This window comes from Eubalaena glacialis, chromosome 2, assembly GCF_028564815.1.
Source record: "Eubalaena glacialis isolate mEubGla1 chromosome 2, mEubGla1.1.hap2.+ XY, whole genome shotgun sequence".
NCBI classification, from domain to species: Eukaryota; Metazoa; Chordata; class Mammalia; order Artiodactyla; family Balaenidae; genus Eubalaena; species Eubalaena glacialis.
Genome location: NC_083717.1, coordinates 4482542 through 4507419, shown reverse-complemented (window position 1 = coordinate 4507419; position 24878 = coordinate 4482542). Strand labels below are relative to the sequence as shown.

The window sequence follows — 24878 nt, the reverse complement described above, 5'->3', positions numbered from 1 at the left end:
AATGGCTTTGGCTCTCTTTTTGAAAGCTGTCCCAGAACTGGTACAAACAAATGGTTCTGTTCTTCCTGGAAGAAGTTCAGACACCCCCTCCCTCCCTGACCCTCCCCCATTTCCCTTTCTCCCCTCCTCTCCCAGTGTTCAGTCAGAAAGAGCCAGAAAATGGCTTTGTGACCATTATCGAATGACAAGTCATTATTGATGAGTCCCTTCAAGGGGACGGGATGCTGTGGTTAGACCCTTGCTTAAGAAGTCATTGTTTTATGACATTTGCCACGTCCTTGTCCTCTCTGGGTGATGTGACTGCAGAGTGCTCTACTGGGATGCGTCTTTGAGGTTCACTTGGCAGGCGCTTGGATTATCATTTCAGCCAACATTTTTTTGTATATGATATGTCATAGTAGTATATATAAAAATGATGAATATGGTTCTTGCCCTTGAAGAATTTGTCATCCACAAAAGGTCAGCATTTAGTTGATAAGTCATCAGAGGATGACAAATTCTTGTAAGAAGTCTCATGACCCACTGACAGAATTTTAGGCAACTTATTAGTATTCCAGTTGGAAAGGCATGGCCTATGGCATGCTTACTACATGCTGGATGAATAAATAAATGGGTGCATTTACCATAATTCTGGGTGGATTTTATTTTCCTTCCAAATGATTTTTTTTCCAGATATGCAAGATATGAACACAACTGGGATTCTTGTGCAATAGCTGGGTATCTATTTGTGACAAAACCCCAATTTAAATAAAAAAGTAAACATTGGATGAAATACTCAGATTGATCTAAACTAAATACAGAGCTCTTCAAAGTCATTGGTACTAATAGCCCTGACTTGAGCTAAACAAAACAATTTCCTATCGAAGAGAAAAAAAAATTCTGACAGCTGTTTCAAATCATCAGAGCCAAGTTTTTATAACTTGTATGTTTCATTAGTCCATCAATTTATTCATTATACTATTCATTAATAATTAAGAAAAACAAATGTATACATTGTTAACTGGCCTCACTCAAAAAACATGTGTTCTCATAGATTCGTTTTGAATAGACGTAAATTTTATGTTGAAAGATTACTTCACAGTAATCAACTTTGAAGGGCCTTTGTGCAGTGCACGGACCGTACCACTGTGCGTGACAGCCTCACCCCCACTTCCTCCACTACCCATCATTACTTTTGCAAATCTCAAGTAACTTTCATATGCATGATTTTATTTGATGTTGGCTTCAGCCATATTTGGTAAACATGAACGTTATTAATTATCCTTCCCTTACAAAAGAGAAATCTAAGACTCAAACAGGTTTATATATTGATCACACAATAAGTACCTCATGAAAACCAAGCATGAACCCAGGAGCAGGTAGATCCCAGGTACTGAGCTACGGTGTGCTTTCCTTTCCAACACTCTTTACACGTGATTTCATAAAATGCTTACAAAAGCTCTGCAGGGTTGGTATCACTTGAATCTTTATGTGGATAAGGACACAGGTCCGATAATGTTAATTACCTTGCCCCAGTTTCCATATTTTGTAAATGGAGGTGTCGGAATGCAACCCTGGTCTGTCTGACTCTAAATCTATGCTCTTTGTGCCACGCTTACTTCATCTCTATTGAGTCTATCTGACTGTTAGTCATGTCCTTACAAAATAACACTCATTAGTGTTGGATAGTTGGAGTTTAGGAAAAAGCACTGCTTAGTCAGAGAAAATTTCCTATGGAGGATACACTAGGGAGATACTGCTTGCATTTTTAATAGATTAGGACATAAAGAGGTAACACTTTCAAGGGGGAGAACCACTTACTTAGTCAGCCTGTACTAATTGAGCACCTGTTAAATGCCAAGCAGCCATTTGTGTGCAATGTGAGAAATGACTCAAAGTCAAAGCACTTATCCTCAAGGGGATCACCATCTAATTAGAGAGATAACTAAAGGGCCTGGATGTGAAAACTACAGCTACTCAGTAATCTCCGAAGACCTCTTTCAGGAGGGGCTCACTTAGTGAATTCACAGAAGAAACACAGATTTGGAATGTGTACTCCATTCTCTCCACTGAATAGAGTGGATGCATCTAATAATATCAGACCTTGTTTCCCCAAAGCAGAGCCTGAGACAAGGGTTCAGTGTAGGCAGTTTATTGGGCTGGTGGTCTCTGGGAGACAGGGAAGGAGGAAAAACCAATATAAAAGATCATTATCAAGGTTGTAGGCAAAGGGGGCTAGATTCCTCCAACCTCCCTGAGAACTATACCAAAACCTCCAGAATTGTCCACTCTCAGGATGATGGCGGTCAGGAGCATGTATTCACCAGCTCCTGTCTGCTGTTCATTGAGAGTTGACTCTAGGGTCAGTGAGTCCCCCCACACTTCTGTGCTGGCTGTCAGACTGAGCGGATGTTTGCAGGATCTAAGACTTGAGCAGAGAGTGGGAAGTTGCCTGTCTTGGGCTTGAAGCAGGACACAGAGTAAATGGCAGTTGTGGCTGAAATCAGAGGTGGGTTGAGAGAATGGGATGCTATGAACCTGTCTCAGGGCCCACAGTGGGTGGCAGCACTGGTCAGCTGTTCTTATTATAACTGAAAGATACACCAACCAAGCGAGCAGATGTTGGCATCAGACTGTACAGGTGTTGCCAGTGATCACTTGACATTTCCTTTAAACTGGAAAGAGTAACAGTCCCTGCCATATAGGTTATTAAGAAGACTAATTAATTCAATGAGATAATTTTTTATAGAATTTTTAGTAAGTTCTGAATCTTTGGGGAAATACAGACCCTGAAAGACCTGTATTGACTGGAACAGGATTTTATTTTTCATTTTTTTTTCTTTATAGTCTAACTTGTTAATTCACCTAGTTTATCTGTTTCTACTTTTTAAAATTCTACTAAAAGGTCAGTTAAGAGATTAATCTGCTGAGGTATCCTTGACCAATGGGATATACCTGGTTGGACACAATAAAATGCAAATCCTTTATTGCAAATACATGCCCTGAAAGAAAAATGCTAAACCACATCAAGGAGTAAAACTTCCTCTCATTCTTTCCTCAGAAACTAGAGCCAGGAGAGTTGGCATGTGAGTTCATACGGGTTGTGAGTTCATATTGATGATAACTTCTGTTTTATTCCCCTAACCCACTTCCAAAGGCCATAAGAGCTTTGCACATCTTAATTTTATGATGATGAAAATTGTTTATTTTGGGGGGACTTCTGTGTACTAGGCAGAATGCTTGGTCTTTCATATGGAAAGGGTATGAAGAAGAAAAAAAACAACAACCAATAATGAATCTCTTGTCTTCAAGACAGATCACACTTATTGAAGGAGTTAAATGAGAATGGTTGAACTTTTAGAGATAATGGGGAACTAGGGAGTACTAAATCACATATTTGGCCCCATTTTCACCTATCCAAGGCCAAAATAAGAAATTCAACAGGAAAGGAATTCATTTGGGGCTCTGTGAGAAATAATTAGCTAAATATCAATTAGCTAAGTTGGAGACACAGGTGAGCATGACTTGCAGAAGTCTCATGCTAATCAAATACAGAATTATCCTCAGTCCTTCACCCAGCTGTGTATGGTGGTTTCTGGATGTGTTGTAGCTGGTGTCCACAGATGCCCCTCTGCCCTCACCATGAGCCACATGGCCAGTATTCATGCCCTTGTATAGTCCCCTCCCTCTGAATCTGGGCTGGTCCTGTGACTCAGTTTTGACATGTAAACTATGGTGGAAGTAGTGTTGTGTGATTTTCAAGGTTAGGAAAGAATCTTTGCAGCTCCCCCCAGGGTATCTTGGAATGCTTGCTCTTGGAACCTAGATAGCATACTGTGAGACACTCCAGCCACATGGAGAGGTCACATGTTTTTATGTGGTCACCAGCCCCAGCTGAGGTCCCAGCTGATGGCCAACGTCATCTGTTAGGCATGTGGGTGAGCCATCTGGGATGTCCGACCCAGTCAAGGCTTCAGCTGACTCAGCCCAGCAACCAACTGACCATAACCACATCGGAGTCCCCCAAACGGAAACTGCACAGCTCAGCCCCATGACCCCGCAGAACCATGAGAGAGAGTAAATTGTTGCTTAAGCCATTACATTTTGGAATATTTGTTACACATCAGTCCTTAACTGGCACAGAATATAAATCAAGTATTTCTTAGATATCAGCCAGGTTTTAATTTCACACGTGGTTGTTACGTGACAATTTAAAGATTCAATTTTCTTACATTTTACTTACCCTAAAGTCAACCCTTTGAAATAGCTTTGTGGAATAATATTGTTGCTTTATCAGTTTCCTCATGATAACTTCATAGATGAAATTCTTTTTTTATTGAAGTGTAGTTGATTTACAATGTTGTGTTCATTTCTGCTGCACAGCAAAGTGACTCAGTTATACATAGATATATTTTTTCATATTCTTTTCCATTATGGTTTATCACAGGATATTGAATATAGTTCCCTATGCGATATAGTAGGACCTTGTTGTTGATCCATCCCATATTTAATAGTTTGCATCTGCTCATCCCAAACTCCCAGTCCCTCCCTCCCCCACCCACCCTCCCCCTTGGCCACCACAAGTCTGTTCTCTATTTCTGTGAGTCTATTTCTGTTTTGTAGATATGTTCATTTGTGTCATATTTTAGATTCCACATATAAGTGGTATTGTATGGTATTTGTCTTTCTCTGTCTGACTTACTTCACTTAGTATGATCATCTCTAGGTCCATCCTTGTTGCTGCAAATGGCATTATTTCATTCGTTTTTATGGCTGAGTCATAGTCCATTGTATATATGTACCACATCTTCTTTATCCATTCATCTGTCGGTGGACATTTAGGTTGTTTCCATATCCTGGCTATTGTAAATAGTGCTGCTATGAACATTGGGGTGCATGTATCTTTTTGAATTATAGTTTTGTCTGGGTATATGCCCAGGAATGGAATTGCTGGATCATTTGGCAACTCTATTTTTAGTTTTTTGAGGAACCTCCATAGTGTTTTCCATAGTGGCTGCACCAATTTACATTCCCACCAACAGTGTAAGAGGGTTCCCTTTTCTCCATGCCTTCTCCAGCATTTATTATTTGTAGACTTTTTAATGATGGCCATTCTGACTGGTGTGAGGTGATACCTCATTGTGGTTGTTTTTTTTTTTTTTTTTTAATTGGACTCTAGTTGATTAACAATGTTGTGTTAGGTTCAAGTGTATAGCAAAGTGATTCAATTATACATATACATGTATCTATTCTTTTTCAAATTCTTTTCCTGTTTAGGTTATTACAGAATATTGAGCAGAGTTCCCTGTGCTATACAGTAGGTCCTTGTTGTTTATCTATTTTAAATATAACTGTGTATATTTCAATCTCAAACTCCCAATTTATCCCTCCCCCCCTTTCCCATTTGGTAACCATAAGTTTGTTTTCTAAGTCTTTTGAGTCTGTTTCTCTTTGGTAAATAAGTTCATTTGTTTCATTTTTTTTAAGATTCTGCAGATAAGTGATATCATATGATATTTGTCTGACTTACTTCATTTAGTATGATGATCTCCAGTTCCATCCATCTTGCTACAAATGGCAATATTTCATTATTTTTAATGGCTGAATAATATTCCATCCTATATACATACCACATCTTCTTTATCCATTCATGTGTCAATGGACATTTAGGTTGCTTCCATGTCTTGGCTATTGTAAACAGCATTGCAATGAACATTGGGATGCATGTTTTCTTACAAACCATGGTTTTCTCTGGATATATGCCGAGGAGTGGGATTGCTGGATCATATGGTAGCTCTATTTGTAGTTTTGATTTGCATTTCTCTAATAATCAACGATTAAGACCATCTTTTCATGTGCCTATTGGCCATAGAGATGAAATCCTTAAATTTAGTGTGCCTTGGACCCTTTGTAGTCTGGTCAATCCCAAGGGAGTATTTCTTGTAACAGTACTTTTAAGCGCATAATATGAAATTTGTAGAATTACAAGGGAAATTAATCATATGATGATATAGTTTGCAAAATATATTAAAAACCAAATCTTTGATATGATAATGTGTGTGCTTATTATTATGTACTAAATAATAATACTAATGATCTTACAGAGAATACTCATGTACTCTCTCTAGATTCTCCCATTAACATTTAATATACTTGCTTTATCACATATCCATCTAACCAGCCAGCCAGCCAGCCTCGCATCATCAAACTATCCTAATGTTTTTATGCATGTCAGTGTAAATTGCAAAGCAAATTGCAGGTTTCCCCTAAATAACTCAGCATGTATATCATAAACTAGAATATGGACATATTTCAAACTATCTGAAACAATTATAACCTGATATGAAAATATCTGTGATTTCTATTGCTGGCCTCATAGGTACTGCCAACATTATTATGGTTTTTTGCAGACATTCATAATGGAAAGAAATGCCAATTTTTGTCTGAAGTTTATTACTGAAAATAAGATGTCATTATTTTTCCATTCAAGGTCATGAACTTCTTAAATTCTACCCATAGACTCCTTGGGATCTAAGGGCCGTAGGTTAAGGAGACCTACTATGTGAAATGTGCAGATAGTCTACAAATTAAGTGAAAATTGAAGTCAACTATGTAAAATAATATAGGTATACTTTAAAACTCAAGTTTTAAAAATAAATTCTGACATTTCTACCTTTAGGATTTTGTAGGGAAATTAATGAAAGAAGCTTGGAATACTCCAAAGCGTCATTGAAAAGAAAAAGAAAGGAAGAATTATTGAATTGACATCTAAATTAGTTTGCTAAGCCTTTTGTAAGTACCAGAAACTGGGTGGTTTACAACAGTAAGAAATATATGGTCTCATAGTTCTAGAAGCTAGAAGTCTGAAATTGATGTATCTGCAGGGCCACGCTTTCTCCGATGGCTCTGGAGAACACTCCTTTGCCTCTTCTAGTTTCTGGTGTTTGCTAGCAATCCTCGGCATTTTTTAGCTTGGAGATGCATCACTTCAGTCTCATGACTGTCTTCTCCCTGTGTGTCTTCCATCATCTTCTCTCCATGCATGTCTGTCTCTACATTCAAATTTCCCCTTTTTGTAAGAACAGCAGTCATTTTGGATTAGGGTCCACCCTAATGACATCATTTTAACTTCACTACCTCTGTAAAGACTTTATGTCCAAATAAGGTCATATTGTGAAGTACTGGGGGTTAGAACTTAACCATATCTTTTTACGGGAACATAATTCAACCCATAACAACATCAAACTATGATGATTCAAAAGAACAAAAGTTTAGTTGTAGTTTGAAACCAAATATTTCTAGGTGGATCTGAAATTAAATATGTCTGGAGTTACATGGTCTGGTCTTAGTTTTCTACAACTCCCTTCTCCAACACTCAACTTGTGCTGAATATCCCTTCATGAGTTTTAGGAAATATAAAATATAAAAACTCACATTTAAATAAGGAATCCCTAGTGTTCATGTTTTAGTCAAAACATTGGGTTTCACATTGCTTTATCTGTTTCTCCATAGTATTATACTGCAAAAAATTTTAACAGAAAATTATATTCAAAGAACCATTTTAAAATTCATAATGGAACAGCAACTAATTAGTCAACAACAGCTACTGAGCAACAATGAGTACTATTTCCCTTAAGAGAAAAAATGTAGTAGACATGGACCATGTCCTTAAGGAGTTCTAGCATCATAAGGCAGATGAGATTTACACACACACACACAAACACACACACAGACTCACACACAGGGTACTCACAATAAAGGAAATCTTTCATTTAAAAAATCCTTCTATCTCCACATCTGTGTCTATTTTAATTTTTCTTCTGATTTTGAATGGGTGGAAATTTTAGTTCATATCTGTAATTTTAATTGCAATATCAGGGTTTTTTAAAATTCAATATCGATTAATAGTAACTTTACCAAAATCATCCAAAATCATTTGAAATCCCCCTCATGAGGTGGTTGTTGTTTTGAGTAAGATCAGAAAGGTAACATACTTACCACATTTTCAATAAATGTCAGCAATTATTATTGACATACCTGTTGAAGATCCAGCACAAAATCATCAGTCACACCCTCTGCTCGCAGCACTGATATTTACATGGTTAACTGTATAGCCCCACTTGAGCTATTTTATACTTTACAAAAATGTGATCCAAAATATTTCTTTTTTAAAAAAATTAATTTATTTATTTTTGGCTGCGTTGGGTCTTCGTTGCTGCGAGCGGGCTTTCTCTAGTTGCGTCAAGCGGGGGCTACTCTTCGTTGCGGTGCGCGGGCTTCTCATTGCGGTGGCTTCTCTTGTTGCGGAGCACGGGCTCTAGGAGCACGGGCTTCAGTAGTTGTGGCTCGCAGGCTCAGTAGTTGTGGCTCACAGGCTCTAAAGTGCAGGCTCAGTAGTTGTGGTGCATGGGCTTAGTTGCTCCGTGGCATGTGGGATCTTCCCGGACCAAGGCTTGAACCCGTGTCTCCTGCATTGGCAGGTGGATTCTTTACCACTGCACCGCCACGGAAGTCCCCCAAAATATTTCTTATGACGAGCCCTACAACATTATTATTTTCAAAATAAGTAGGAACCATAATTCCAGAGAATTCTTAAACACTTAAGGGCAACATATGGTCCTTAAAATACACACACACACACACACACACACACAATTTATTTTTGCTTTTGTTTCCCTTGAGTTCTCCTCACAAGGAAAACCTTTTTTTTCTATTTCTTTAATTTCGTATCTATGTAAGATGATGCGTGTTCACTAAAGTCATCGTGGTAATCATTTCATGGTGTATGTAACTCAAATCACTGTGCTGTACCCCTTAAACTTATACGGTGTTGTATGCCAATTATATCTCAATAAAACTGGAAGGAAAAAAGAAAATTTTTTAAAATTCTAATATATATATATATATATAATAGTAGATTGGAAAAGATCCAAGGAAGAAAATCCAGATGCCATTTGATTTCATTGAGAGAGGAATCTAAACAGCATTGGTTTGGCTCAACACATCGTCCTTGAGAGGCATTTAACATCTCTAAATCTTAGTTTCTTCCTCTTTAAAGTTCTGTACCTACTTCCAGGATTGCTTGGTCTGAGAATATATAAATTTCCTCAGGCCGTTCGTGGCATATAATAGCTGCTCAAAAAAAGTGACTTCCAGTGAAGCACCTTCCGTGGTCTCCCATGACCTCCATCTCCTGGTCAAAGTAGTCACCCTGCCAGGAAAAAGAATTTTGACGAAATGGAAAAATGCTATGCGTTTTTTTTTTTTTTTTTCTGTAGTAATTTAACCTTCCATCTGAGAGAACATTAGAATTTGGAAGAATACCAAAGTACAAAGTGAGATAGCTGGTTTCATCCCCCTCTGTTTGTGTCTGAGCAGCTTCACGTGGCCAGGTTTTCTCTTGGGAGCCGATTCCCCTGGCAGAACCTTCCAGAATGCTCCAGTCCGGTGAAGAGAAGGACAGCAGGCTTTCCAGTCGCGTGGTGTGGCTTGCCGGGGGAGAAGGCAGAGGCCCGCCTGCATAATCCGATTTCATCAACTCAAACTAATCACTACTGATAGCAAAATTTAGCCTGGATCTGCTTAGTTAATCTAGATTGACAGGAGGTAGAAGAAACGGGACACAAGGACACAGAAGCAAGGGGAGGAGACCGGCACTGATTTGCAGCCTTGCTCTTCCATCTGGAGCTTCTTATTTGCTCCCCTCTGGGGCTTTTCTTTTTCTTCCCTTATAAACAAATGTTCCTGGTTGTTAGGAGACCAGCTTTTCACGGCGCATCCTCACCGACAGCAGGTGGACGCGGAGCGATCCCTCCGGCTGAGGCTGCGCAGAAGGTCCCGCCAGGTACACGCTGTACCTGAGACTATGTATTATTTATTGAAACTGAGCTCGGCTTTCTCTTTATCCTCGGGGCAGCCCTGGAGTCAGGCGCCTCTTAAAATGGATGCCACCAGCAGCTAACCTACGAAGTCTTCTAAATGCTACTTGCTTTTCCTCTTTTTCCTGCTAGGTAATCGCCAAACATCACTACCAAGCTTTTTGTTCAGTCTTGGGGGGGTCCTTGGGAATTGCAGTTTAGCAGCGGAGGGAAGAATTCCTCTGTGATTTGGGACGTTTCCACCTGGAATCAAGTCTGTTTTTTCAGGAAAGACTCCACTCTGGATTTTGCGGAGGTAGAGAAGATACCCATGTGACAGCGTCTGCCTCCATAGACTGGGTGATTACAGCGGTGATCTGTGATGTGTTTGTTTACATGCTTAGCCCTGCGAAGAAAAATGGGTTCTCTGAAGGTGATCTTTATTTTTACTTATGATATCTGTGTCTGGCAAACCAGGGAACTTTTTGCGTTTGGGTAACAGAGACCTTTGGAATCTACTTCATTGGATTGTCCATGTTGGTGAAATTGCCGTTGGCCACCTCAGCACTGCATGTTGCCATGCTAAAGACACCTAAGGGTAAAAATGTCTCCTGGGTAAGTAGAGGATGATTTCCTATCTCTTCAGAATATATTTTAAGCAGAAACGCCTAATTTGAGAACTTAAAGACATCTAGGAGTTTCATGTTTGAGAGAACTTCAGAAAGTATTTGCCTTAGAAAAGCATATAAAGATCTTTATACTTGTTAGAAATCCTTTGGAAAAACATGACGGTGTGTTTGCTAAAATATGAACTATAGGACGTAAACTCTTCGCTTGTTTTGGCATTTTTAAGTTGTTTCATAGTCACATCTACACACGGAACTTAAAATGTATGAATCCAAAGTCAAGGTTATGATTTTAAGATGTTTTTAACTCCAGAATTCTTTAGGTTCAATAACGATAGTGTTGATTTCTTTGGGGGTCATTAAGTCCAATGTTAAAGGTAGGATGTGCAGAGTTTTCATTATTTGGGGATATTGTTGTTATGTTCCTATTATCTTAGGAACAAGATAGCAATAGATATTTGTCAGTTTCACATCTAATTTCTGTCAATCCATAATAGACATGTATAGTGAAAGTTTAACATTCCAGGGATAACAATATGTTAATCCTAATCGAATTTAACTCTTTAATGTTGTCTCAGGTTAGTTTCCTACCAAAAATATAAAATAGATTGAGCTCAATATAATGAGAACAGTCTGTAAACTCCTAAAAAAAAACCCAAAAGAGTGGCTTTAGTTCCCTGCTATCATATTTACTGAGCTTGGTATATTAAAATTAACAGGCCAATGGATTCCTTTGTACTCTCCAAATAAACTTGTGTCTCTTAACACTGATGTTTTAGCTGGTACAGGCACATACAACCCAACCATACTTGTCACAGAATTTGACATGTATGATTATGATTACAGTTTTCTTAAGATAACTCAGAAAAATAAATGATTCCATCTTTTTGGTTAAAGAAATCATTTTGACTACCTTAACTTGAAATTCACTATTTAGGTTATTCTTACTTTACACGATAGAGCACAATTTGTCTGAAAACAGTGATTGTGATTTTTTCTGTTATGGGTAGATATTCTTTAGAGTACTTAATGAAAAGACATGTATCTTAATTTAGAACACAACTCCCAAAATTATCTCCAAAATTTTCCGTGTTATTCATTATTAAAAATTAATATTTCTTGTCTTGATATTATTGTTACTGTTGCTTTTTTATCCTCCCTGCCGCCTAGTATAATCAAGAGATAGGATTCAGGGACCCTTGGCCTAACCAGTGAGTTTTCGTTCCCTCCCTCTACAGGTGCCTCCCGCAGCTAATTCTGATGCCCCTAGGGGTGTCTGCCACTTTCTCCTGGTATATAAACACCAAAGAAAGGAGTAGTTTCAAAAGTATATCCCTTCCTTCATCTGTTTAATCCTCGTAATAAGATTAATTCTCCCAGAGAAGTGCCTGCTGGATGGAGTATTTCTGCCATGAGGGCAAAACTTGAAACATTTTAGAATCTTAGACCATCATTAGGTTTGGTTTCCTTTGGACTCAATGATGCTAATATTTTTTGAAAAGTTCAAGTTGCTGGCTAAAATTTTGGAAGAAATTCTTTTAATAGAGTCAGAATACTTGTATTTTCTTAGGTTAGAATGTTCCAGGTATATTCCATTTGATTACACTTGTCTCCGTACCAGAGTTTGTCGAAAGCAAAGTTTAGAAATTTAATGACTGTTGCCTTACAGGGAATATTGTAATTTGGGTGGTGTGTGTTTTTTGTGCCAGGAATGAATAATCAGTGTTTATGAGTATTATAAAATGCCTTATTTTGAATAGAGGGTGTAGAGAGACACTTTCAAATGTTGGCCATCGCTTCAATTTCAGTCAGTTGTGGTTGTTTTAGGCGTTGAATGACATTTCTCTGAGTTCTTTGACTGTGTGGAGTGAAATGTACCCAGTATTCCTGCCTTTGCCATTGCCAGTTTTCATTTGAACATTCACTTAGACTTGAGTTCAAGAGGAGAATGAAATGATTCATCTCATCTCGAACTACATCGTGAACCTCGCAGTGGTGAGAATAGGTCATGTATCTCTCTATCCCTGGTTCCTCTAGAATATTCCTTAGACATACTTTGCCCGCAGTGATAAACACAAATACGAACATCACAAGCTCGAGGTGAAACACCACTTTTCTTTCCTGGGTGCACACTCTCTGGCAGCGTAGTATCTGATCTGAGTGTCTGGTTAAACGTGAGTGAGAGGTCTCCTGGCTGTAAGATGAACAAGAGCGTAGTTAACTACCTATTTCTCTGAGATACAGTGAGGTTTGGCAAGTCATCTTGCTATAAGGGTTCAACAGTCAATCAACAGATGTTTATCGATTGCCTCTTCTATGATATTCTCGGCACTGAGCAAACAGCAGTGAGTAAGATACTCGAAAATCCCGGTCCTCAAAGAGCTGACATTCTAGTGAAGGGAGATAGGAGATACATGAGTATAAAGTCAAGCGGGAGACATGAACTTATCTGTGAAACAGAAACAGACCCACAGACATAGAGAGCAGACTTGTGGTTGCTAAGGGGGAGAGGGAATAGGGGAGGGATGGATTGGGAGTTTGGGGTTAGCAGATACAAACAGGTATATACAGGATGGATAAACAACAAGGTCCTACTGTATAGCACAGGGAACTATATTCAATATCCTGTGATAAACTGTAATGGAAAAGAATATAAAAAGGAAGGTGTGTGTATATACATACATGTATTGTGTGTGTATATATATATATATATGAATGTATATATATATATGCATATAACTGAATCACTTTACTGTACAACAGAAATTAACACAACATTGTAAGTCAACTATACTTCAATTTAAAAACAAAAGTCAAACAGGAGATGGGTTAGAAAGTGCTGGGAATTGGGAGGGGGTGTTGCACATTTGTTGGTCCAGCTATTTGAGCGAAGACGTGAAGTAGTTAACAGAGTCAGCCATAGGGGAGACGTAGCAATTGAGCATTTCCAGCAAAGAAGATTTCAAGGTGCAAGGTCCTGAGGCTGGAGCGTGTGAGGAGTGGGAAGGCCAGGGTGGCCGGACTGTGGTTACGTTCTTGGAATTTCCTTGAGTCTCTTGTACGCACTTGCCTATTGTTGTAATTGCTTCCTTGGGGATTCCAAGGCACCTCGACATCCCTCCCTTCCAATCCCCAGAGAGTAGGTACGTAGAGGCTTCACGGGACAGCACACCCGGCACCTGTACAACCAGCAAGGTGACAGGCAGCAGGAAGGACGGAGAGAGGACGGATCATCATGACACACTCATGCTTTACATGTGGCCCTTAAGAGTTGACAAGTTGTTTTTTAATTATTTTTTAATGTTGTTGAGACAGTTTCACAGAGGAGCGTGATATTGCTTTGGAATAACAGAAATTAGAATAAATTTTAAAGTAATGTTACAGATAGAATTAAGAAAGAGGATTTGGGAGTAAGGATTCAGATTTAGGGAACACAGCTTTTCCAAGAACAATTTTTACTTTTTGTGAGGACAAGTACGCAATACACAACTTTATCGTGGAATCTCCATGTATTCTTGGACCATAAAAAGCCCTTCCAAAAGTCTGTTTTGGGGGACATGGTCTTGTGGACATTTGTTCATGAAAGCTGTAGGGTCCCCTTAAGACCGTAGGTCGGACCTTATGCCAGACTGACCTACTTTGTTGAAGTCATTTCACCCTGGAAATACAAAAATAACAGATCCCATTTTGGATCCTGTCGCGGTGCAAACTCCCTTGCTGTTCTTTTAATCCTCAAGATCTGAAATCAATCATACTGAACTTTCTGGTATTCCAAATCTGTGGTCCTATATGTAATGATTACTATTTGTGTATAGTATATTTCATTAGCTGCTTTTCCATTTTTGATTATGGGCCATAAGAAACTAATAAAATTCATTTAAGAAAATAAAGAGAGGCTATAAAGAATGTAAAGGACTTACAATCCTATAACTGAGTACTTGAGGTTAAATAAGAACTCAGAACTTTGGGGTCTGCTTTCTACAGATGCTTCTAGCAAATGCATTATTATGTGCATGTTATTCTATTATAAAATAGATATTACTAGAAATTGGCTAAAAGACTAACATGAAAATTCAACACTCTCCATGTAGGATGGGACACTGGCTCACTTCTGAATTGGAAAAGGTGTCCTGCAGGGAAGGAATACCTCCTTTCCTTGGTCATTGACTCCAACATAGATGTTTCATCTTATTTCCATGTAGATGTCTCTCTCAAATTGTCAAGAATCATTGTTCCTCTCATTTTTTTAACCTGTCTGATCACTGTAGATATGTGAGTCTGTCTTGATGAACCTAAGGCCGAATGGCATTAAGTTATGACTGTCAGAGATTTACCTCTCATTGGTTGTGCTTCATTTGATATGTATGTTTCACTGCAGCATCTTGATTACTGGTTTCAGACAATAACAGTTTCTGAAAATATCCAATTTTATCTTTTCCTTTTTCTGCTCCAAACATATACCAGTGTCATCAGAAATACTCTTTCCCTCTTATTTTCTCTCCTCTCTTTCCTTGTTGGGATACATTAAAGGGTTTACTAAACGTATTTCCAACACCTGTGCAGGTTTTAATTGTTTTTTCAACTTCACTCACAGTTGACGGGAAATCAGGGTGCCTGGTGATACAGATAAATTATTTACATTTGCTCACAGCTGCTAAGATTCTTCCAGAAATTCACACGTGAGGACAGTTTTTTCTTCTTCCAATGAATATTTTTTTCACTCAATAAATGGACTCTATCTCGGCTTGGAAACCTGAGAGATTCCACCAGGTGGTTCTAGTAAATATGGATGTGTGGTGCTTTATATAGTGAGCCAAGAAGCATTAAAAAGGGTGTACTTGCATGAAGCCTGCTATTGTTAATTATGTTTTTTAATATTAAAATGCATACCCTTTAAAAATAATCTTAGAGCGTTCTCATACATTTAAAAGGGAGGAAATCATCATTTGCTGCCTCCAAACTAACCCTTTTCCCCAGCTTTCCTGTTTCCCAGTTCTTTTTTTTTTTAATTTTATTGAAGTATAGTTGATTTACAATGTTGTGTTAATTTCTGCTGTACAGCAAAATGACTCAGTTATACATATATATTCTTTTCATGTTCTTTTCCGTTATGGTTTATCACAGGATATTGAATATAGTTCCCTGTGCTGTACAGTAGGACCTTGTTGTTTATCCATGCCATATATACTAGTTTGCAACTGCTCACCCCAAACTCCCAGTCCATCCCTCCCCCACCCCCCCCCCCTTGGCAACCACAAGTGTGTTCTCTATGTCTGTGAGTCTGTTTCTGTTTTGTAGATAAGTTCATTTGTGTCGTATTTTAGATTCCACCTATAAGTGATATCATATGGTATTTGTCTTTCTCTTTCTGACTTACTTCACTTAGTATGATAATCTCTAGGTCCAGGCCTGTTGCTGCAAATGGCATGATTTCATTCTTTTTCATGGCTTAGTAATATTCTATTAAATTCTGGTACTTCCACTAGCTGTGAGATCTTGAAGAAGTTATTAACCACCGAGAGTTAGTTTATTCATCTATAAAATGGGGATAATAAAACTTTTCCCTTAGGAGTATTTTAAAAATAATGTGTGTAAAGTGCTAATCATACTGCTAGCACTCACAAGTAATGTGTTCAATTCCAGTTTCCTCCCTTCCTCTGTCCTTTCCTTTCCAATCCCACTGCTATAGCACTAATTCGGGGATTTTTTGTATCTACTAGATCCTTACCCATCGCAGCCTCCATATTGAGCACTAACTTCCAAACTTTCCCCTCTCCAGTCCATTCCAAATGCTTCTCCTAGTCAGTAAGCTCCCTTAAACCTAGATTTTCATCAGTTCTCTGGCAGATCAAATCCTTTATAGATGCCTCACCATCCATAGATAAAGTTAAACCTTCCTGAGGTCAACTGATTCCTTTCACAAACAAGACAACCGAGAAGTCTGGAATCAGGGGCAGGATGGAGCCAAAGGGTCCTCTGCTCGCTCCTCTGGCTCCTTTCCTGTGGGTTTGAGCCTTGGGCTTGGACAAGATGAGCTTCCAGCTGGTGGAACTTCTTTCTCTTCCCGTTTCCTGGGAGGACATCCTCGGTCTTTATGGAGCTAATGTCTGAGAGTGAGGGAGAGATTGAGCTCCGTTTGGGGTACACCATCACTGCATGCAGAGGTTTACCCTGCGCTCGGGGCTAGCATCTCTGCCCAGGTATTCCTGAGTCTAAACATCATGACTGAAGGCCGACAGAATGTGGATCGGGAAGGGTGAGGAAAATCAAATAACTACCTGCAAGTCATTAAGTATTTTTGCTGAAATCTTCCCCTTTTTCTATTTGGGTGAAAGTTAAAAAAGAAGAGAGAGAGAGAGAGAGAGAGAGAGAAAGCGTGCTCAAGCAGGTGCATGAAAGATATCATGGAAAATCTAAACTTGAGAGTGCTGTATCCATACTAAACAAGAAGTGTGACATTTCAGGGAGGAGGTGTTTATCTATATCATAGTTCATCTTCGATGCCACATCTGAGGCTTTGAGGGTGCAGGAATGGGAGGGCCAATTGTGAATGGTTCCCTAAAATCAAGAGGTGACATAATTTGCAGTGGGTTACCAAATCCCAGTCTGTTCACAGGGATCTGAGTCGGTGCCCAGTTGGGGGATTTTGTTCTTACTGCCCTGGCCTTAGTGCAAGCTGGCTGTGAGTGACAGCCGCTGTGAGCAGCAAGCCTTCCAGGGAAAACATGCCACACCCCTGCAATCCCATGGCAAGTGTGGCAGCCCTCCTCCTATACAAGTAAAAGGTAAGCGGAAGTGATGAGGATGGGGTGGTTACTTCCACCCTGAGAAAACTGCTGTGTGGGGTGGGGATGGGCCGCCCCTTGGAGCAGTTAGATGGAGTCAAGTTCAGGGACGCTACCTTTGGAGAACAGGTTGGAGAGATTCCAGTGTGAGCGATTCCAAATTAAGTTATCAAATCAATGCTAATCCTGTTTCAAGGCTTCTTTCAAACTAGGGTGACCAGAAGTCCCAAATTAGGCCTCTTGCCCCACAATTATTAATCGTGTCTTCTTTCATCCTCAAAAGTATTCTGATTTGGACAACAAGTTACACGGCCACTCTCATTGTTACAACAGAGTATGAATGAATGATTAGGGTGGAGGGGCGTGGGGAAAAGAAGGACTGGGAAAATGCAAGCTTGAAGTTCAGCCTGAGGAGGGAAATGCAGGTACACCAATGGACTAACCTGGTGTCAGACAGGCAGGCATCAGCCCTGTGTCTTTGGGCAGGTGAATTAACCTCTTCAGGGATCCCTTTCTTTACCTGCAAAATGAGGATCATTATACTTACCTCACGTGGTTGTGAGCAATACTCCTAAGAATGAAAGGAAGATACGGGATGGGGACGAGCCATGTCATAAGAAAGAAGAGTTGGCAAGGATTTTTACCTGGCCATGCCACATGAAATTACCTCTGCTGCCAATCTAGATTTCTTAGCCTGACCTTGAAGAATGTCAGGTCTGGTCCAGTCCCAGTGTAAGTTTCTGGCCCAGTTCCCTGCCACGTCCATAGACAGAACCTCAACTTTTCCAAACGCACGTGGTGCATTCACACCGCTGTGCCTCTGTTCCCTGCTGCGTTGACTCTCACACCCCTGAAATTTAATTGCTACTATTTCTGAGCCAAGTTCCAAACTAAGTCTTGTTGGCAAAGGCCATGTGAAGTAAAAGAGATCATTAGAGTTACCTTCACCCTTGTGTAAAGGAAGTTTGCATTTAAGTCATTCATACTGGTAGAACATACTGTAACAAATTTCAAAATTCTACGTGTTTATTATGTCATCGATAATTAACACATTTGAAATGCAACCAAAATCTGTTCACTTTTATCATCAGCAATGATGCAATGACTTCTGGAAAAAAATTAACAGGTTATTCAGAATACTCTGGGGAGGGAAGAAAAGTGGGATTCCTCCTAAGGACTAAGGCTAATCCAAGAAAATGAGACGATAAGTGAGGAAAGAGCACTATTTCAACTTGCATTCTACCAAAAAAATTAAGGTGAGGTAGAGACTCTCAAAATGCCGAGGAAGTCCCCAAGCCTTTCATAAAAGGAGGCTCACGAGTTCAGGAGTGCAAACCTATCAGTATTCGCCTCACCGTGGAGGTTTGGTATTTTTATCTTGACACAGTTTGTTCCTTCTTAGCTCTTACATTTATGATCATTATTAACTTCCCAAGTCAAATCAAGAGAGTGAAATGAGCTGACTTAGCCCTGCTCGCGTGAAGGAAGGCGCCAGGGTGACAGGGTTCGTCCATCTATTCCACTGGTGAAACAAGCTCCACACAGCGGACTTAGTGAGCCTTGACCTGGTGTCTAGAAAGGATGTGAATATCTCACCTTTCCTGGGGCCCTAGAAAAGAACCCAAGTTATGCCTTGTGTTTAAATTAGCATAGCCTCAAGAAAGGCTGGAACTAAAAATGCTCCCAACCTATCAAAGCAGAAGGCAGAAATCACACTGTCATAGATTTCTCAAAATCACCGGCATCAGGCATCCCAGCTTGACACAAGGGAAATCATAATGGAATTAGGATTCTGAGATATTATCACAGTGATCCCTGGAACCTACACAACTGTGTCGGAGTAGTTGGCTAGGGCTCTTGTTACCACAGCGATCTTCTTAGCTGCTTGCAGATGTGACCAGCAGCAGCATCAATGAAAGCACACATTTTTATTTGTTTTTTTTTAAATTGAAGTATAGTTGATTTACAATGTTGTGTTAATATCCGCTTCACAGCAAAGTGATTCAGATATATATATATGTGTGTGTGAATGTATATATACACACACACACATATTCTTTTTTATATTCTTTTCCATTATGGTTTATCTCAGGATATTGAATATAGTTCCCTGTGCTATACAGTAGGACCTTGTTGTTTATCCATCCTATATATAATAGTTTGCATCTGCTAATCCCACACTCCCACTCCATCCCTTCCCTAATCTCCTCCCCCTTGGCAACCACAAGTCTTTTCTCTATGCCTGTGAGTCTGTTTCTGTTTCATAGATAAGTTCATTTGTGGCATATTTTAGATTCCACATATAAGTGATATCATATGGTATTTGTCTTTCTTCTTCTGACTTCACTTAGTATGATAATCTCTAGGTCATCCATGTTGCTGCAAATGGCACTATTTCATTCTTTTTTATGGCTGAGTAGTATTCCGTTGTATATCTGTACCACATCTTCTTTATCCATTCTTCTGTCCATGGACATTTAGGTTGCTTCCATGTCTTAGCTATTATGAATAGCGCTGCTGTGAACATAGGGTGTGTGTATCTTTTTGAAATACAGCTCTGTCCGGATACATGCCCCGGAGTGGGATTGCTGGCTCATATGGTGATTCTGTTTTTAGTTTTTTGAGGAACCTCCATACTCTTTTCCATAGTGGCTGCAGAAAGCACATATTTTTAAATGTGAGTGACAGTCAGGTGTGGGGCAGACTTTTCTAGACTGGCAGGCAGATTGTAGCCTGGTGCAATCTGGGTTAAATGGACACAGCCTGCTCTCGTCATAAGCTTTCTTATAGGTCCATACCCGTAAACAGGTGTCCTTCAAACTTTGAAACTTCACGGGGTCTCTCTGGCGTCCTTGGTCCCATGGTGGCCTCATAGTAAAGGAAGTTGAGTCATCGCCTTGTTGGCCACTGCTGCCACCTCCGGAGATACAGGAATAGAGAGAGTTTATTTATGTTTTTGTTTTCCCCTAAAGGCTGTGCAGGAGGACAGACAGAAAAAGAGGAGTGTGAGAAATGTTTAAGAGAAGGAAAAAATAAAGAAGAAACGCATCTCAGTGCCACCGGTCTCAGATGACACACTTGCTTCATTAGAGCTGATACTGAAGCCTCAGTTGACAGTTCACATGAGTGTCTTCATTTCCTGCACTTTCTCAATAATCTTGTAAAAATACCGTAGCGAGCTCTGTCAGAGGACTGCCTCTTGAGACAGGCTATCCGTTTTGAGTGCACATCCCAGCTCTGCCCTTGACCGTTTGGGGCACTAGTTACTCATCTTTATGAAGACAGTTTTCTAGTCTGATCCACGTGGGGAGTGATCTCTATCCTATTCACCTCAGATTGTGCCAAATGATCTCTGTGTCTTGACACTGTAAAACATTATAAACGTGTTCTTATTTTATGAAAATGAGACTGCGTTTCGAGAAAAACCACCAGTGTTTTTAAACACAGAATTGCAAGTCATGGTGGCAGTGGACAAGGTTATTTCTTAATAGACAGTGGGCAAGTGTATTCCCTCCTATGAGGAAATGAGCTCCCATGACCATCTCAGAGAATGGAGTGTAACAAAAGATAATAAATGCATTTGTTTCAAATATTGAGTTGAAAAGATTGCTCGTTTCCCCCAAATTTCCGGGTGAAGGATAAGTCTGTGCTCATTTCCATTCCATGTTTTTCAGTATAACCTAAACCTGTTAATATCTATATTCAGCAAAGCTGCCATGGTTGCCTGGCAACCAGGCTTAGTGGGCTAGCAAGGCACCAAAGGAAGAAATCAAATGCAGCTAACAAAACTGTGATTTATACTTCCGTTGGACAGAAAATTCATTCTCCATGTGTTTTGCATGGATTTTTATTTTCAAAACATAAGTAAATCTTTCAAGATGTAAGCTCAGTGCTATTAGGAGTTTTAAAATCATGGCATATTAGGTAACATTTTGATGTAGTTGAATAAGTACAAAGGAGAAATCACTCTCTGCTCTTCCTTAATTAAAACAGGGGTAGTTCTTTTCCTTGTAGGTCATGTTGTACTTTTCACTCTCACTTTTTATTTCCTCTGCAGAGAAATGTATATGTTATTCTTGGAATAAGATGTAATGGAAATTGACATGTCAACATTGGGAAATAGAGGTTTAGGATTAATTACTGCCAGATTTTTGAATCTGGTACAAGGGAGTAAAAAGGAAAATGAATTAAAATGACTTTTCGTATGCAGAGTTTTCTACCTTTCCACCATTTTCTTATATTCTTCCCCATAGAAACTTTATCACCTCCAAAATTAATAATATATAATCCACAAAAATGTCTATGAATATGTGGCCCACAGACTTAAAGTCTAAAATTTCTTTTCTAAAATTTCTTCAACTCTGACGTGTAATGAATTTCTTTATTCAAGGTAGAGGTAGAGGGTAAGCTCCATGCAGGGTTATTCTGCTATTAGTGGTACTGAAATTTCTGTTCTTACACAGCACTGCACTGTGCAGATGACCCTGTCTGATCCTTCACTGAAGAAATGTGCTGTATGCATAGAACATAATACTGGGATTCCAAAATGGTCAGTGTGGCAAAAAGAATAAAATACCTAGGAATAAACCTACCTAAGGAGGCAAAAGACCTGTATGCAGTAAACTATAAGACACTGATGAAAGAAATCAAGGGCGATACAAACAGATGGAAAGATATACCATGTTCTTGGGTTGGAAGAATCAACATTGTGAAAATGACTATACTACCCAAAGCAATCTACAGATTCAGTGCAATCCGTATGAAATTACCAATGGCATTTTTCACAGAACTAGAACAAAAACTTTTACAATTTGTATGGAAACACAAAAGATTCCGAATAGCCAAAGCAATTTTGAGAAAGAAAAACAGAGCTGGAGGAATCAGGCTCCCTGACTTAAGATATACTACAAAGCTACAGTAATCAAGACAGTATGGTACTGGCACAAAAACAGAAATATAGATCAATGGAACAGGATAGAAAGCTCAGAGATAAACCCACGCACATATGGTCTCCTTATCTTTGACAAAGGAAGCAAGAATATACAATGGAGAAAAGACAGCCTCTTTAATAAGTGGAGCCGGGAAAACTGGACAGCTACATGTAAAAGAATGAAATTAGAACACTTCCTAACAGCATACACAAAAATAAACTTGAAATGGATTAAAGACCTAAATGTAAGGCCAGACACTATAAAACTCTTAGAGGAAAACATAGGCAGAACTCTCTTTGACATAAATCACAGCAAGATCTTTTCTGACCCACCTCCTAGAGTAATGGAAATAAGATAAAAAATGAACAATTGGGACCTGATGGAGCTTGGAAGCTTTTGCACAGCAAAGGAAACCATGAACAAGACGAAAAGACACCCTCAGAATGGGAGAAAATATTTGCAAATGAAGAAACAGACCAAGGATTAATCTCCAGAATATACAAGCAGCTCATGCAGGTCAATATCAAAAAAACAAACAACCCAATCCAAAAATGGGCAGAAGACTAAATAGACATTTCTCCAAAGAAGATATACAGATTGCCAACAAACACATGAAAGGATGCTCAACATCACTAATCATTAGAGAAGTGCAGGTCAGAGCCACGATGAGGTATCACCTCACACTGGTCAGAATGGCCATCATCAAAAAATCTACAGACAATAAATGCTGGAGAGGGTGTGGAGAAAAGGGAACCCTATTGCACTGTTGGTGGGAATGTGGATTGATACAGCCACTATGGAGAACAGTATGGAGGTTCCTTAAAAAACTAGAGATAGAACTGCCATATGACCCAGCAATCCCACTACTGGGCATATACCCTGAGAAAACCATAATTCAAAAAGAGACATGTACCACAATGTTCATTGCAGTGCTATTTACAATTGCCAGGACGTGGAAGCAACCTAGGTGTCCATCGATGGATGAATGGATAAGGAAGATATGACACATATTTGCAATGGAGTATTGCTCGGCCATAAAAAGGAATGAAATTGAGTTATTTGTAATGAGATGGATGGACTCATTAGAGTGGAGAGTCATACAGAGTGAGGTAAGTCAGAAGGAGAAGAACAAATACCGTATGCTAATGCATGTGTATGGAATCTAAAAAAACGGTACTGATGAACCTAGTGGCAGGACAGGAATAAAGACGCACAAGTAGAGAATGGACTTGAGGACACGGGGAAGGGGAAGGGGAAGCTGGGACAAAGTGAGAGAGTGGCATGGACACATATACACTACCAAATGTAAAATAGATAGCTAGTGGGAAGCAGCTGCGTAGCACAGGGAGATCAGCTCAATGCTTTGTGACAACCTAGACGGGTGGGATAGGGAGGGTGGGAGGAAGGCTCAAGAGGGAGGACATATGGGGATATACATATACATATAGCTGATTCACTTTGTTGTACAACAGAAACTAACACAACAATGTAAAGCAATTATACTACAATAAAGGTATAAAATAAATTTAGAAAAAAGAATATGTTGGCTTTACCTACACGCAAGCATGGAGGCAGAGGAATCCAAGAAGGGAGCCGCTGAGCTGGAACCTCTGGAAGGGAGTGACCAGAAATCAGAGGCAGAGGAGGAACAGGAGGAATCCGAAAAGGCGGCTGGCGGCAGCAAGAAATGGGTAGTGCCAGGTATTGTGTACCTGGGCCACATACCGCCCCGCTTTAGGCCTTTGCACGTACGGAACCTTCTCAGCGCCTGCGGCGAGGTCGGGCGCGTTTTTTTCCAGCCAGAAGACGGGTTCGTGAGGCGCAAGAAGAAGGCAGCGGCAGACCCCGCTGTGGGAGGAAAAAAGCGGTCCAAGTACAGCAAGGACTACACCGAGGGCTGGGTGGAGTTCCGGGACAAGCGAGTAGCCAAGCACGTGGCTGCCAGTCTTCACAACACGCCCATGGGCTCCCGCAGGCGCAGCCCCTTCCGTTATGACCTGTGGAACCTCAGGTACCTGCACCGTTTTACCTGGTCCCACCTCAGCGAGCATCTTGCTTTTGAGCGCCAGGTACGCAGGCAGCGCTTGAGGGCTGAGGTTGCCCAGGCCAAGCGTGAGACTGACTTCTATCTTCGAAGCGTGGAGCGCGGACAGCATTTCCTTGCCGCTGATGGGGACTCTACCCGCCCGAACGGCTCCTGGGCCTTTGCCCAGCGTCCTACTGAGCAGGAGCTGAGGGCCCGGAAGGCAGCTCGGCCAGGAGGACGTGAACGGGCTCGCCTGGCTAACGCTCAGGACCAGGCCCGCTCCAACAGAGGGCTTCTGGCCAAGATCTTTGGATCTGCCACCCCCTCAGAGAGCATGGAGGACTCCTCACTGGTCAGGAACTCTTGAGGGGCAGGGAGGCCCCTTCCACTTCCTAGCCCAGCCCAGCATCCTATCTACCTGATAATGACTACCCAGGCAGACATTTTATTGTGTTTCTCGAACCAGGAGTCTCTGGTGAGTGCTCAGACATAAACGTTTTGAAGGCCTCTCCTTCCTCCTCCAATTCCTATACATGCCTCGCTGAGGCACTTAGTTCTTACTAGCATGATTATGACTACCGCACATATCCGTTTTGCCTTGTTTGATTCTTGGCTACCTGCCTCCTGCCTACTGGGGCCCTCTAAAAATCCTGCTTTCTGGCCCCAGGAAGAGC

At 40.2% G+C, this 24878-nt stretch overlaps 1 protein-coding gene across 1 annotated transcript; it reads left to right on the top strand.

Moving 5' to 3' along the window:
- Positions 1-23743: 23743 nt before the first annotated feature.
- Positions 23744-24670, top strand: LOC133084786 (activator of basal transcription 1-like). The gene has a single exon (XM_061181535.1). It carries the CDS (start codon positions 23744-23746, stop codon positions 24569-24571), a length of 828 nt encoding a protein of 275 aa, XP_061037518.1. The 3' UTR covers positions 24572-24670.
- Positions 24671-24878: the final 208 nt, after the last annotated feature.

Bases quoted from the DNA above. Each gene is read 5' to 3' on its own strand.
- LOC133084786 (XM_061181535.1), top strand. From the start codon at position 23,744: ATGGAGGCAGAGGAATCCAAGAAGGGAGCCGCTGAGCTGGAACCTCTG.